The sequence below is a fragment of the Malus sylvestris genome, chromosome 10 (genome assembly GCF_916048215.2).
Source record: "Malus sylvestris chromosome 10, drMalSylv7.2, whole genome shotgun sequence".
Taxonomy (NCBI): Eukaryota; Viridiplantae; Streptophyta; class Magnoliopsida; order Rosales; family Rosaceae; genus Malus; species Malus sylvestris.
This window is the reverse complement of record NC_062269.1, coordinates 37,239,852-37,253,097: the sequence shown is the minus strand read 5'-3', so window position 1 is coordinate 37,253,097 and position 13,246 is coordinate 37,239,852. Positions and strand designations below refer to the sequence as shown.

The following is a 13,246-nucleotide window of genomic DNA, read 5'->3' as shown; positions in this document are numbered from 1 at the left end:
AAATTTAATTTCACAAAAAAAATTGAAAAAATTACACAAAGCTTTTATGTTGATCACCAACTATTTGAAAACCAAAAAACCATTTGAAAAAAGAAATAATATTAAATGTTAGCATAACAAATAAAAACTGTGATCGAAAAAACATATTTAGAAGAAGAGAAAATATAGTTTAATTACTAATATTTCCACTAAATAAGGAAAAGTGCATCGTGCAGATAAAATGATAAATTCAAAAATTATTTTAATTTTAAAAAATAGAGGTGACTATTGGTCAAAGCACTTTAATCAAATTTTAAAAAGGCACATATATTTAATCTAAATGATATAAAAAACGGTAGAGGATTCTAATTTTCCAATAAAGAAATGATAAAATACAAAAAGAGTATCCAACAAGTCCAAATTTTAAAAACACATTAAGCATATATACCACATAACCATAGTGAGGAGTATTGAAGGATGACACATGTACAATACAATTTTTTTTTAATTTCAAAATAAAAAAAAAAACCTCCTAGCCCGCCTAGAGCCCAACCGATTTTTCCAACCGATTTGCAAGAAAACACCTCGGGTCGCCACCGCCTAAGCCCTTTTTTAGAACACTGGTTTGTAGATCATCTCTAGTTTTATATGCAAAAGAACAGAATTACAAGCTTTCCAATTGTCCTGATGAAAGGTAACAACCCCACATCATAGGTAAGTCGATTTCTATATGTGCACAAAGATTTTATAGTTTTCATGTTTTTATATGGCTTCTCTGCATAAAATCGGAAACTTCCGGTGTATTAACTCTGAAGCAGTAGAATTACAGCATATATCTGCAATGGAGGAACCTGAACGGCTAGATAATATCTCATACATTAAATGATAGATTGCATGTAACAGAAATTGTAAACAGCACATTATGTTGAAAAGAAACGAAGAAAAAACACCGAATAGTTGACAGATCGATTATATTCGTATGCTACTAAAAGAAAATTTGTGATTTTACTGATGAACTAAATCATAGATGAAGCTACCTCCATGGTAATCCAAATATGTGTTTCATACCAGCTGAAGAAGCTGAAGAAGATAATACACTTGAGTTTAAGAAAATCTCCCAACAAGCAGCAATTTCTCAGCCCAGAGATTTTACCTGGTGGGTGCGCATCACCATCTCTATGCTATTCATTGGATTGATTTTTGAGGTGTCATTCTTTATTCTCCAATGTCATGAGTGCTTCCGGCTTGCCCTTCATTCCAGTTCTAGCTGTAATTAATATTCTTCAACGATAACATAAGAAGAAGGATAGAGAAATTAAAAGGTAAAGATACAAAGCCTAGTTTCGATAAACCAGAATGCGATCACTGTTAAATTATCTAACATACAAGATTACAAGTTGAACCCAGTAATGCTTAACTTTTGATCAGGTATGCCCTAAAAAGTACTATAAATTTCGACAATCTTTACACTTTCCTCATCAATGCAATGATATCAGTCTCTTCTTCAATTAGCAAGAAGCTAAAATGTTGGCAACTATGGTCGACGAAACAAAATAAACTGTAGAAGTTAAAACCTTGAGAAACGCACATTACATTGCGAAAAGTTGGACGTTAGAGCATGTATAGCAGTAGCAGAATCGGATCAACTACATGAGACAACCAACATAGTGAGCTCGGGGATATTTCTTCTGTAGCTGAGGCCACTGGACAAAGAATTGATCCGCTATCCTTAACTTGTAAAGAAGCAAGCCGCTCAGGGAGAGCCTCTGCACTCTTGCTATACTCTCAACATAAAACACAGACGACCATCGAATCCCCACAACCTGCACATATCGAAAAGGTCCCGAAATTCATAACAGAACAAAATGGTAAAAGACTTAACAAAGAAAAATGACAACAGATTCAAAATGGTCAATCCAAACCTTGAATATGAATGCAATTACACAAAGTGGCACACAAGTCCCAGGCCCATTGCACAGAATCTGCGAAACCAACAGCACTGATCATCGACAATTTAATCTCCAATGTCTAAATCAACTGAAAAAATTGCGAAAATGCGAAAATCCGTAAAGGCGAAAAGATTACCACTTGGGGTCGGATTCTGATCATTAGCCAGAGCCCATGAGCCAAAGCAATCAAAGTGGTCAAAACAGAGGTGAAATAAGACTGACCCACTTCCCTACTACGGTAGATCTGCATGAACTGCGAGCTCGAACTCTCATCGGCGTTCTCTTCCAGCAGGCGAGCTTTCTGGAGGCTCATGTTATCAGTGGCGGCGGCGATGTAGAACCTAGGGGCAAATCTGTCTCTTTGAAGGACGGACAAGAGGTTGATCATCTCCGCCGTGTGGCCTCCAGAGCCCAAGACGATTAGGGTGCTGAGGGGTTGGGGAGCTGAGCCTTTCGAGCTGCTGGGTTTGGGGGGTTTGTGGGGTTTGCCGGTTAAGTGCAATACGTAGAGCAGGCGAGTGACGATCAGCGTTGCGGCGGCGATCAGAAGAGTGATTGCAACGGCACAGCCCATGATTGGGGAATCGAAAGGCTTTTGTTTCCGGCAAAGGTGAGGACTTTTGGGAAAATGAAAGCGACTCTCAGATGAAAATGAAGAAACAAAGGGAATTTTCGGTTTATTCCCCTCAAAATATATATTATTTTTTTCTACCTTCCATTTTTTTAAGGGAAAATAGAAAAAGAGACAATTTTATTTTAGTGTAATATACAAGAGCCTGCTTCATATGTCACAAAAACCCAGAAAAGCAGCTCACAAATGTAATTATATGAATGCAAGAGGACTCGGGCATCTTACTTGATAATGTCAGACTCGTGTGTATGATCAAGATGAACTCTTTAAGACAAAAACCTAGAAAAGCAGCTCACATATATAAAAAAAATTCGAATATAATTTTCTAAATTCAGATTAAAAGGAATCTATTTGTTTGGAGCAGATGAAATTGCAGTCCCATCCCCAGCCGGAATTTCTTATCGTTAAATTGGATTAGACTAAAGCCCAATTATATTAAATCACAAATTTGAAGCATATTTTGAGATGCAAAAGGTCAATAAGGTAGGAATAGTTTGAGACTAACCTTGATGGCGGGCGTTGGAGGAATCGTCCAATTACCGTCGGAAAGCTTGAAGCCAAACATGTAAGCAGTTCTATAAAACTCATAAGCCAAACTACAACAACTAGGTACTAGGGTTACAATACAACTAACTCATACAGAATATATAGTAGTGTATATCAAAAATTAATTGCAGGAACACCTACTTGTATTTGATGCCATGATTGTAACGCAAGTCAGTCTTCTACTCCCACTACTCAATAGCTCCCTTACTGTGTGAATAGGTTTAAGCAATATTTAGGGTTTTTCACGTATGGGAGCACGGACTACAACTTCATATATTTATATATATCAGTTAGGGTTACGTCATCGGCCTATCAACGGTCGCATACCCTTATCATCTAAATGATGAAAGAGTCCTATCATGATTCAATATCTTTGCATTAAACCCTTATCAGGATTTGATCAAGTTAGCTGCATGAATATCAGACTCCATAATCCTTATGAGTTGGAGATCAACTATATCACTTTTATAACAAATAACCGGTAAACAAGTTACTTGTCATTCAAGTAATATCAAACACTCATTGTCATTCACTAGAACTTTTACAGAACAAAGCTCCTAGCTTATAGGGAGATGTTGTTGATGTGAAATTCAACATGCAAAGGTAGAAGGAGAGGAATTTCAATGTGAAAGATCCGGAGCAAAGTGGCTGCCTGCTTGGAGGCAAGAAGAAATGTAATAATGCAAACTTGGCAGGGGTAAAACAGGAAGCGCGCAGTGAACAGTGTTTCAGAGTGTGTGTTTTGTGGGGTCGGGCGCGTGTTGCAGGAAGGCTATGAAGGCGGCGAGGTCCTGCGACGGCTGAACAGGCGGAGATTGGACGGCGGAACGGCAGGGGGAGGAGCAGAAGCGCAAAGAAAAAGATGGGTAATTGGTGGATTTGTTCATCAGGAGTGTCAGTGGCTTTGCTGATCACAGCTTGTGGAAAGAGTAACAATTTCCCAATCGTAATAATCAACATAAATTTTGTGCAAAAAAATAAAATATAAAAAAAGTGGTCAACTTAAATTTCATAAATTTGAGTTAAATCGTGAATAAAAGTTTGAGTTATGATTATTGTTAATATATGGTGTATATAAAACTAGCCTCTTGTCACCGATTAAGGCCCCGTTTGGGATTGAGGTGATTTTAAAAAAAGCCACTGTAAAAAAAAGCTGAGGGTCATTTTTGTGTTTGGTAAACTGAAAAAAAAGGGCTTATTTTGGAAGCTGCTGTGAGAATAAGCTGAAAATCAAAGGAAAAGCTGAAGCTGTTATTTGCTGCTTTGAAAAAAAGCCAGTTTTTTCAAAGCACACGGAGCTACAGTGCTCCTTTAATGAAAAGACACACTATCATCATGCTTTTTTTTCCAAAAGCACTTTCACAAAAAAGTTTACCAAACACTCTACTGGCTTTATTTCACAGCCGCTTATTCTCACAGCACAGCCGCTTATTCTCACAGCAGTTTTTTTTCAAAGCACAGCAATACCAAACCAGCCCTAACTTATGTGATAATTGAGTTTTTCAAATTTATTTTGTAATTTATTTAAAATATTGATTTCATAGTTATTTTAAATTTCAAAGAAATAATGCCCACTATGTTGGAATCTTTTATTTTTCAGAATCTTTAAGTAATTTTTTAAATTAATACTTTTATTTTAACATTCTAATTAGAGAGAGACATTCTTTGTATAGATATAGAAAAATTTATTATTTTAAGGTGCTAACTTTACTTAGAGAACTTCTAGTGTTGGAAGGCCCTGAGGGCAACTGCCTATTGAATCCCTTCCAGTGAATAGTAATTACTTTTAATGAACAATAATTATCTTTTGCATCTCCACCTCTAAACTAAATAGTCATGGCAATAGACAATAAAATATTAGTATTTTTTTATTTTATAAAATAATAAAAAATAACTTTTTACATTTTTTATTAACTTAATTAATTTATGTTGTTGGATTAAAGAAAAATTGAAATCCAACCTTCCAGATTGTGCCACGTGGCACAACGGTAATATATCTGATTTTTTTTTTGAAATTTTTAAAGGCAAATAACGTGGACCGTTGAGCTGAAATCCAACAACTGAGATTGTGCCATATCATCTAGTCGTTGGGGGAGGTTTGAATATTTTTTTTTACCATTGGAAATCCAATGGTCCAAAAAAAGTATCTATTGAAATCCAACAGCCTTGAGGTTGCCACGTGGCACCCATAAAAGTAACGTTTCAGAATTCAAACTGCGGGTCCCACTGATTGAAATCTAGTCGGTGACGCGCCCCCACGCGCACATGTGATGCACGCGCCTTATGCAAAAAAAATTTATAACGTGCTTGACGTCATCTTTGCATCAGACAGGCCTCAAGCGCTCAGGCTTTGGACTCCTACCTCCCCTCTCACACGAGCCCCCTTAGCCCAATCGCCCTCATAGGCTGGAGCAAGGAAGGGAAGGGATTGGGTTGAATTGGTCCCCTGTCCACATGGCTATCAGCTCTGGTGGAGCTGCTCTTATAGGAGATACAAAAAAAATGCTAACTTTATATATAGACTAGTCTCCTGTCACACTCCTACGTGGTAATTGTTTTTTTTTTTACTCTTTTATTGTTTTTTAATATTACTAATTTTATTAAAATATATTTAGAAAATAATGAACGTAACCGACCACAATTTCACTGTGTGTGTGGTTTTTGGTGATTATTATTATTATTATTTTTAATTCTAATGAGAGAAAGGTAATTTGACCATTACAAAAGCTTGATCAATTTTATCTTGTCTATTGATATATAAAGATAAAAAATTTGCATTGAGGTTCTGAAATCTCATATTAATTTATTTAATCTTCAAACTTACAATGTGTTGCACTATTATCAGTTTTACTAACGCCATCTTTTTTATTTCTATTAAATCTAAAGATATATTAAGAACTTCATCCATTAGAAACGAACTTCCCAACTTATTCGCTTTCAATTATCCAACTTCCAAATTTCGTGGTAGGTTTTTATCATAAGAAATTTTTTGTGGAAGGGCCCACCTGTTATGGACCTTGGCCCACACCCCCATCACCGTTCGATTTAGATAAGGTGACTCACTCACCTCGGTTTCCATCTACATTCTACACCTCACCCTCCTTAATATTGCTTACTAAGGAAGATGATGCTTTCCGGATTCTTTTTACGGGGATTTAAAAAAAATTTAAATTGTGTCTCATCGTACCTTGTGTAGATAAAAATTATTTTAAATATTTTTATATAAAATTAAATATAAATAGTACATGAAAAAAATTAACTATACAATATACAATAAACAGACATGATTTGAAAATCTTCGTATCCTCACAAAGAGCATCCTCATTCGCTTACTAATCCAATTTTTATTTTTATTTTTATTAATTCCAACAGAATGATTAATAAAAAATAGAAAAGTAAAAAAGTTAGAATATTCGATTACTTTCCTTGGACGGGAGACATCCTCTGCTTATATTCGGCCCCGAGTCGTACGATAAAACGACTGTTAGTCGTTGTGCCAAAGAAACCACTTCTTCTTCTTCTCTCTCTCCACCGAAAGAGGAGAGAGAAAGCTTGAGTTGATCATCAATGGCGGTCAGACTAACGACCTGGTTCGTCACCCAGGGGCTCAGCAGTACCGGCTCCAACTCCACCTCCCGCCACCGCTCATATTCAAACGCTCGCTTTTCGTTTCACTGCTCTCCTGCTTCTTCCTGCAAGCCCCGGCACCGTAATCTCAGGTACCTTCCCCCTCCTCTCTCTCTCTCTCCCTCCTCTCTTTCTCTCTGAAATCGTTTATCGATCAAATTCTCAAACTTCAATCTGCTTGATCGAGTGATTGATGATAATTTTGATTCGACTTCGACTTTTGAAGTTGCAATTGCGTGAATAAGAGGCATAGACTAAGGAAGAAAGGCTCGGTTGAACAGCCTTCGACGACTACAGATTTCCGGTTCAATGGCAACGACGACTCCGAATCTGACGGTGCTTCTTCGGCGGGCGTCATCGTCCCCATTGAAAGCGTATCTGATCACGAAGCTCCCACTGCCAATGGAAACGATTCGATTTTGACAACTTTAACTCCGTCTGATCAAGCAAATCCTTCGGTAACTCTTCATCTTTGCTTATCAACACTCAAGAGTTCGTGTTAATTATTAAATTATTGTTATGAGTTTGATTGCTTGTTGGCTTTACAGGCGTATAATACTCAGGATTTGGTTGGCATGATTAGAAATGCAGAGAAAAGTAGGTTATTACTCTGCCCTGTTCATTTGCCTTCAATTATGGTCCGTTTGGGACTGCTTTTGTAAGAAGCACTTTCGTGCATAAGCACTTCTAGCACCTTTATTTGAAAACTTCGAATTTTCTATTAGAAATTCTAGTGCTTTATGGAAAGCAGTTAAGAAACCACTTTTATGATAAGAAAGCACTTGATTTATGTATAAGTGTTTCTAAGTTTTCTTTCAAACATGGTCAAAAGTGCTTTTAGCATCCTATAAGCAGTCCCAAACAGGCCTTACTGTTTATTCCTCATTTATTAGATTTGTGAAACATGTATATCTCTTTTGTGGCCTTAGATATCCATCTTCTCAACCGGGCGCGGGTTAATGCGCTTGAAGACCTTGACAAGATTCTCGGTGAGAAGGAGGCATTGCAAGGACAGATGAATGCTTTGGAGATGAGATTGGCAGAGACCGATGCGCGGATTAGAGTAGCTGCCCAGGAAAAAATAAAGGTGGAACTTTTGGAAAACCAGTTAGATAAGATGCGGAATGAACTGAATCTCAATGGTGACGGTGGTTTTGAAAGAGGTCAGGTGGAGATTTTTGAGAATGAAGACCAGCTGTTTAACGAAGAAGCTCCTCTACCATACAGAACTAGCATCAATGCTCTTGTTGCCAATCTGAATGCATTGAGATTGGAAAATCAATCCCTAAAGAATGATGTAGAAGCACTCAGGGAGGAGCTTAGCTATGTGAAGAATACGGATGAACGGGTGGTAATGCTGGAAAATCAACGGTCGACTTTAGAGTCTGCGTTGAAAGAGTTGGAATCGAAATTGTCAGTTTCTCAGGAAGAAGTGTCCAAACTATCCAATCTTAAAGTTGAATGCAAAGGATTATGGGAGAAGGTGGAGAATTTGCAGCTACTGCTAGATAAGTCAACCAAACAGGCAGATCAAGCTATTGTAGTTTTACAGCAGAACCAAGAGATTCAAAAGAAAGTTGATAAATTAGAAGAATCTCTTGAAACAGCTAATGTCTATAGAGAGTCATCAGAAAAGATGCAACGATATAATGAGCTGATGCAACAGAAAGTAAAACTTATGGAGGACCGGCTTCAAAGATCTGACGAAGAGATACATTCTTATGTTCAATTATATCAAGAATCTGTGGAGGAATTTCAAGATACACTAAATACTCTAAAAGAAGAAAGCAAGAGAAGGGCAGTTGATGAACCTGTGGATGATATGCCATGGGAATTTTGGAGTCGTTTATTGCTTATGATCGATGGTTGGTTGTTTGAGAACAAAATATCAATTGATGATGCTCAGGTGTTGAGAGAAATGGTTTGGAAGAGAGAGAGACGAATTCATGACTCATACATGGCCTGCAAGGAAAAGAACAAGCATGACCCTGTGTCTACATTTCTCAAACTGATATCATCACAAACAAGGTATGAACTTTCTAGTATTAGAAGAATGCAGGATTGCATGTCGTTCATATTGCTAGTTTGTTGATTTTTGTGTTTAAGCTTTTATTTAATCTGTGAGTTTGTTGATTTTTTAGTCCAGGATTGCATGTCGTTCATATTGCAGCAGAGATGGCACCAGTTGCTAAGGCGAGTTCAGCTTGCCTCTATAAATTTTTATCTTTCTTTGCTTTATTCTATTAAGATAATTGAGCGGGGTTTCTTACTTGTTAAGCTATATTTACTTTTATTACAGTAGTTCAGATTCAGGAATTTGTTAAACACTGTTTAATATTCATGTCTAAATGTATAGGGACATCTCAAAGATCTTCCATTTTGTTTTGATAAACATACCATCAACATAACTAGTTAATTTTACAGGTTGGTGGTTTGGGGGATGTTGTGGCTGGTCTTGGTAAAGCACTGCAGAAGAAGGGACACCTTGTGGAAATTGTTCTTCCCAAATATGACTGCATGCAGTACGATCGTGTTCCTGACCTAAGGGTACGTTGAATAGTTAATTAATTTTAGAAAAGATGCATTTTCTACTTGAGTTTCATTACACTTTAACATGCAGGCCCTAGATCTGGTGTTAGAGTCATACTTTGACGGTCAACTATTCAAAAATAAAGTCTGGGTTGGCACTGTTGAAGGTTTGTACATTGAAAGTTTCGTTTGCATGACATATTATTGTCTTGGATTCTTACTGTAGTCTTGAATGCTCACTCTGGTGTTGATTATGCAGGTCTTCCTGTTTATTTTATTGAGCCTCTGCATCCTGATAAGTTTTTCTGGAGAGGACAGTTTTATGGGGAACATGATGATTTCAAGCGATTTTCCTTTTTCAGTCGTGCAGCCCTTGAGTTGCTTCTTCAATCTGGCAAGCAACCAGACATAATTCACTGCCATGATTGGCAGACAGCTTTTGTTGTATGGACCCTTAAACCTTCATTTTCCTTTACCATGCTCTCTCTCTCTCTCTCTCTCCCCCCCCCCCTAACTTGTTGCTGTTCTTAGGCTCCACTTTACTGGGACCTATATGCGCCAAAGGGATTGAACTCAGCTAGAATATGTTTTACATGCCACAACTTTGAATACCAAGGGATTGCACCTGCTTCAGAATTGGCTTCTTGTGGTCTTGATGTCCACCAGCTAAATAGACCAGATAGAATGCAGGACAACTCAGCACATGATAGGATCAATGCTGTTAAGGTATAGCAATTGTTGATTCATTTATTACCAGCATTTCGGGAGTTGGCAAAAGCTTTTCTGATTCCATTATCATTTTTGTACTTCTCTCTTTAAGGGTGCAGTTGTATTCTCTAATATCGTGACAACAGTATCACCCACCTATGCACAAGAGGTGCTGACTTCTGAGGTATGGCTTTTGCTCATACTAACAATTTCCTATAGATATCAGATTCAAATTCAAATTTCTTGTCCCGACCCAGCCTATAGGCATTGTTTCCTTTTAACATTTGATTTTGGAGAATCTAATTATTTTCATCAAATGTAAGTTTCCATCATAAATTGTGTAAATATGTCTCTCTTGTATACATAGTAATCCAGATTCCACACACGTTAGAAATATCAACATCTAAGTGTATGATTTTGTTTGTGGATTTGTGTTAAGATGTTGTTGACCTCTTCAGATGAAAGAAAAAATTTCAAAATTGTGCTTTTCTAAGAGAGCTTTGATATAGAAGTCATCAGTTGTTGGACCTCTAGTAAATTTTGTGGTTCCTAATCAAAAGGTTCTTCATGTTGGCTACTCAACATCCCACTTTTATTCTGTTTTTGGGCATTAGTACACTTCACAGATGAGAAAAGAGAACAATATATCTCTTCCCTACTCATGTAAAAAATACATCATAGACGTAGTCTCTGTTTTGGACTTTCGTGACGGTCAAAATAACTTTACGGCAGACAGCCTTGAAATTGATTAAGATGCTATGGGTGAAAAGTTTTGTGTAGTTAGCCAATTTTTTGAATTCTTGAACTTCCGTTTGTAAAAAAATAGTTGTTTATTTATGATCACAGGGAGGACACGGTCTCCATTCAACACTAAATTTTCATTCTAAGAAGTTCAATGGAGTTCTAAATGGTATTGATGCTGATGCATGGAATCCTGCCACTGATGCGTATCTCAAAGTACAGTACAGTGCTAATGATCGTCAGGGGAAAGCAGAAAATAAGGAAGCTTTAAGAAGAACTCTGGGGCTTTCTTCGGCAGATGTCAAGAGGCCATTGGTAATTTCATTTTCTGTTAAATTTTCTCTGCACTTGGAATCATATCTGGTACTCTATAAAATGGCATCATTATTCTATTTTCGGTAATCCAGATGAGTGAATACTTAATTGAAATTGTTTGATCAATCCTTTAATAGGTGGGCTGCATAACAAGATTGGTGCCACAGAAAGGTGTACATCTTATCAGACATGCAATATATCGAACATTGGAGCTCGGAGGACAGTTTGTACTTCTGGGTTCTAGCCCAGTGCATCATATTCAGGCACTGCTCTATCTTCTGTTTTGATATTATATCCTGGCTACGTTCGTTACTGTTAGAAAATTAAGCTGTTATTTTATGCTCAAGCAGGGAATGTATCTCTGTTGTGTCTAACCATATTAATGTATCGCTAAGTTGAAAGCAGTATCAAACATAATACCTATTCTCTAATCCAATATGTTGCTAAGATTCTGAGTTCAAGTCCAATGCGATAGAAAAGTCCAATTTAATATCGTGTTCTTTATAGTTTGTTTGTCATGCTTATTTAATTAACAAATGGATATAAATGTTTCAAATTGATTGAAGTTATAAATACGCTGGATTCTCCCGTACGGTAGATGTAAATACTTAGTAGTCTCTTCATTATCTGATGATCTAATCTATAACTGAAAGGTTTTTTGTTGTGTTGTTTGCTATTGTAGAGCGAATTTGAGGGTCTTGCAAGCCATTTTGAGAATCATGATCATGTTCGTTTGATATTGAAGTACGACGATTCTCTTTCCCATGCCATTTTTGCTGCTTCTGATATGTTCATCATCCCGTCTATCTTTGAGCCTTGTGGACTTACACAGGTAAAGTCTGTTCTCTTTCCTGCGCAAAACTTCAGCACACTACTCGCTACATCATGCTGGATTAACTTGTGCTTTTTCTTGGGCAGATGATAGCCATGAGATACGGTTCTATACCCATTGTAAGAAAAACTGGTGGTCTAAATGATAGGTGAGTATCCACTGCCTGACCTATTTTATCGGTTCTACTAGCGATTTAGGTTATTCCTTCTAGAGGAACCTTAACTCCTAAAATACTTAATGTGCAGTGTTTTTGATGTTGATGACGACACCGTACCTCTTCAGTTTCGGAATGGATATTCATTCTTGACTCCTAACGAACAGGTAAAGCCCATCCATATACATTCTTCTTTCCTTTTCTTTCCTTTTCTTTCGTTTTTGATCTGGCATTGGTGCTCAAGGCTTGCAATTTGATCGTAGATCCTTTCCTCGTGTTGTGATTTTTCTCCACTCCAGTATGTTATTCTGGTTTTTCTTGTCCATGATTTACTGTATCCTGACTTGGAAACGCCAACAGGGATTCAACGGGGCCTTGGGACGTGCATTCGCCCTCTACATGAATAAGCCGGATAGTTGGCAGCAGCTTGTTCAGAAGGTCATGAATATAGATTTCAGTTGGGATACTTCTGCATCACGGTACGAAGAACTCTACTCCAAGTCTTTGGCCAGAGCAAGGGCTGTCGCTCACGCTTAAAGCTTTATGATGCCTTGCTATGTAAGCCAGGCACATCCGTGCTTTATTTAGCGAAACAAATGTGGCTTCGTCTCTGGCAAGTTGGCGCTCGGACAGGTAAGGTCGATATATGGATGCATGTTTTGAACGAAAGTTATCTGACTAGCGAGCACACCAGAAGCTTGAGATTGAATGTTTTCAAGTTCTGCAAATGTTAAATTAAATGCTCGAAGCGACAGAGGTGGTTTTAAGAATCGATGCGCCTTCGGCCAATTGTTCATTCTTTTACATTCGATCACCATTTATTTGTTCATAAAACCAGTTTAGTTGTATACTAATTACTAGGTTCTTAATTTAATTACAAAACTCGTATACCTTTCGGGCATATTAATTGAATACATAAATATCTTCACGCAAAATATACAAGAGATATGAAGCAAATAACATTCAAAATCATGTTCATTCTTCTAATTATTGTATCATTTTCTTCTTAAAAGCAGAGTATCTGAGCTCGCATTGCTCGTAGACTCGGAACAAATTTATTTGGATCCTGCCTATTACCTAGGGAGTAAGGATGGTTAATTTTCATGGTTATGAGGATGGATATGGCATTTCCGTTCCCAAATCGAATCGTTCCCATCCCCCCTACATGTCTAAGATAGCCTGTGTTAGAAATTGTGGATCAAATACAATTGCCACACGTTGTAGCCTGTGTTAGA

At 37.4% G+C, this 13,246-nt stretch overlaps 2 protein-coding genes across 8 annotated transcripts; one reads left to right on the top strand and one right to left on the bottom strand.

The window, feature by feature from the left end:
* Positions 1 to 965: 965 nt before the first annotated feature.
* LOC126585576 (UDP-N-acetylglucosamine transferase subunit ALG14-like) lies at positions 966 to 2,693 on the bottom strand. 7 transcript variants are annotated; one of them, XR_007610588.1, is made up of 4 exons: positions 2,065 to 2,693; positions 1,902 to 1,961; positions 1,573 to 1,802; positions 966 to 1,260 (listed from the first exon to the last, which is right to left on the bottom strand). XR_007610588.1 is itself a non-coding variant. In XM_050250020.1 (3 exons), the coding sequence occupies exons 1-3, from the start codon at positions 2,500 to 2,502 to the stop codon at positions 1,626 to 1,628; spliced, it is 675 nt and encodes a 224-aa protein (XP_050105977.1). In that variant the 5' UTR covers positions 2,503 to 2,690; the 3' UTR covers positions 966 to 1,625. The 7 variants fall into 7 exon arrangements, 1 of the variants encoding a protein (XP_050105977.1); XR_007610592.1 differs by having other exon boundaries at positions 966 to 1,229; XR_007610587.1 differs by having other exon boundaries at positions 1,568 to 1,802; positions 2,065 to 2,692.
* A 3,876-nt stretch (positions 2,694 to 6,569) lies between these two features.
* LOC126585553 (probable starch synthase 4, chloroplastic/amyloplastic) lies at positions 6,570 to 12,912 on the top strand. Its single transcript, XM_050249989.1, has 16 exons — positions 6,570 to 6,824; positions 6,959 to 7,190; positions 7,281 to 7,329; positions 7,662 to 8,760; positions 8,874 to 8,925; positions 9,157 to 9,279; positions 9,353 to 9,428; positions 9,521 to 9,705; positions 9,793 to 9,987; positions 10,082 to 10,153; positions 10,816 to 11,025; positions 11,163 to 11,288; positions 11,708 to 11,857; positions 11,944 to 12,005; positions 12,103 to 12,178; positions 12,372 to 12,912. Exons 1-16 carry the CDS (start codon positions 6,673 to 6,675, stop codon positions 12,546 to 12,548), a joined length of 3,036 nt encoding a protein of 1,011 aa, XP_050105946.1. The 5' UTR covers positions 6,570 to 6,672; the 3' UTR covers positions 12,549 to 12,912.
* The last annotated feature ends 334 nt before the right edge of the window (positions 12,913 to 13,246 follow it).

What these genes read in the sequence shown, in the direction of transcription:
- LOC126585576 (XM_050250020.1), bottom strand. Translation starts at nt 2,502, where the DNA reads ATGGGCTGTGCCGTTGCAATCACTCTTCTGATCGCCGCCGCAACGCTG. An exon ending in TCAGAATCCGACCCCAAGTG is followed by an intron (nt 1,962 to 2,064) that starts GTAATCTTTTCG and finishes TTGGTTTCGCAG; the next exon opens with ATTCTGTGCAATGGGCCTGG. An exon ending in TAATTGCATTCATATTCAAG is followed by an intron (nt 1,803 to 1,901) that starts GTTTGGATTGAC and finishes CGATATGTGCAG; the next exon opens with GTTGTGGGGATTCGATGGTC.
- LOC126585553 (XM_050249989.1), top strand. Translation starts at nt 6,673, where the DNA reads ATGGCGGTCAGACTAACGACCTGGTTCGTCACCCAGGGGCTCAGCAGT. An exon ending in CTGATCAAGCAAATCCTTCG is followed by an intron (nt 7,191 to 7,280) that starts GTAACTCTTCAT and finishes TTGGCTTTACAG; the next exon opens with GCGTATAATACTCAGGATTT. An exon ending in GATTAGAAATGCAGAGAAAA is followed by an intron (nt 7,330 to 7,661) that starts GTAGGTTATTAC and finishes TTGTGGCCTTAG; the next exon opens with ATATCCATCTTCTCAACCGG.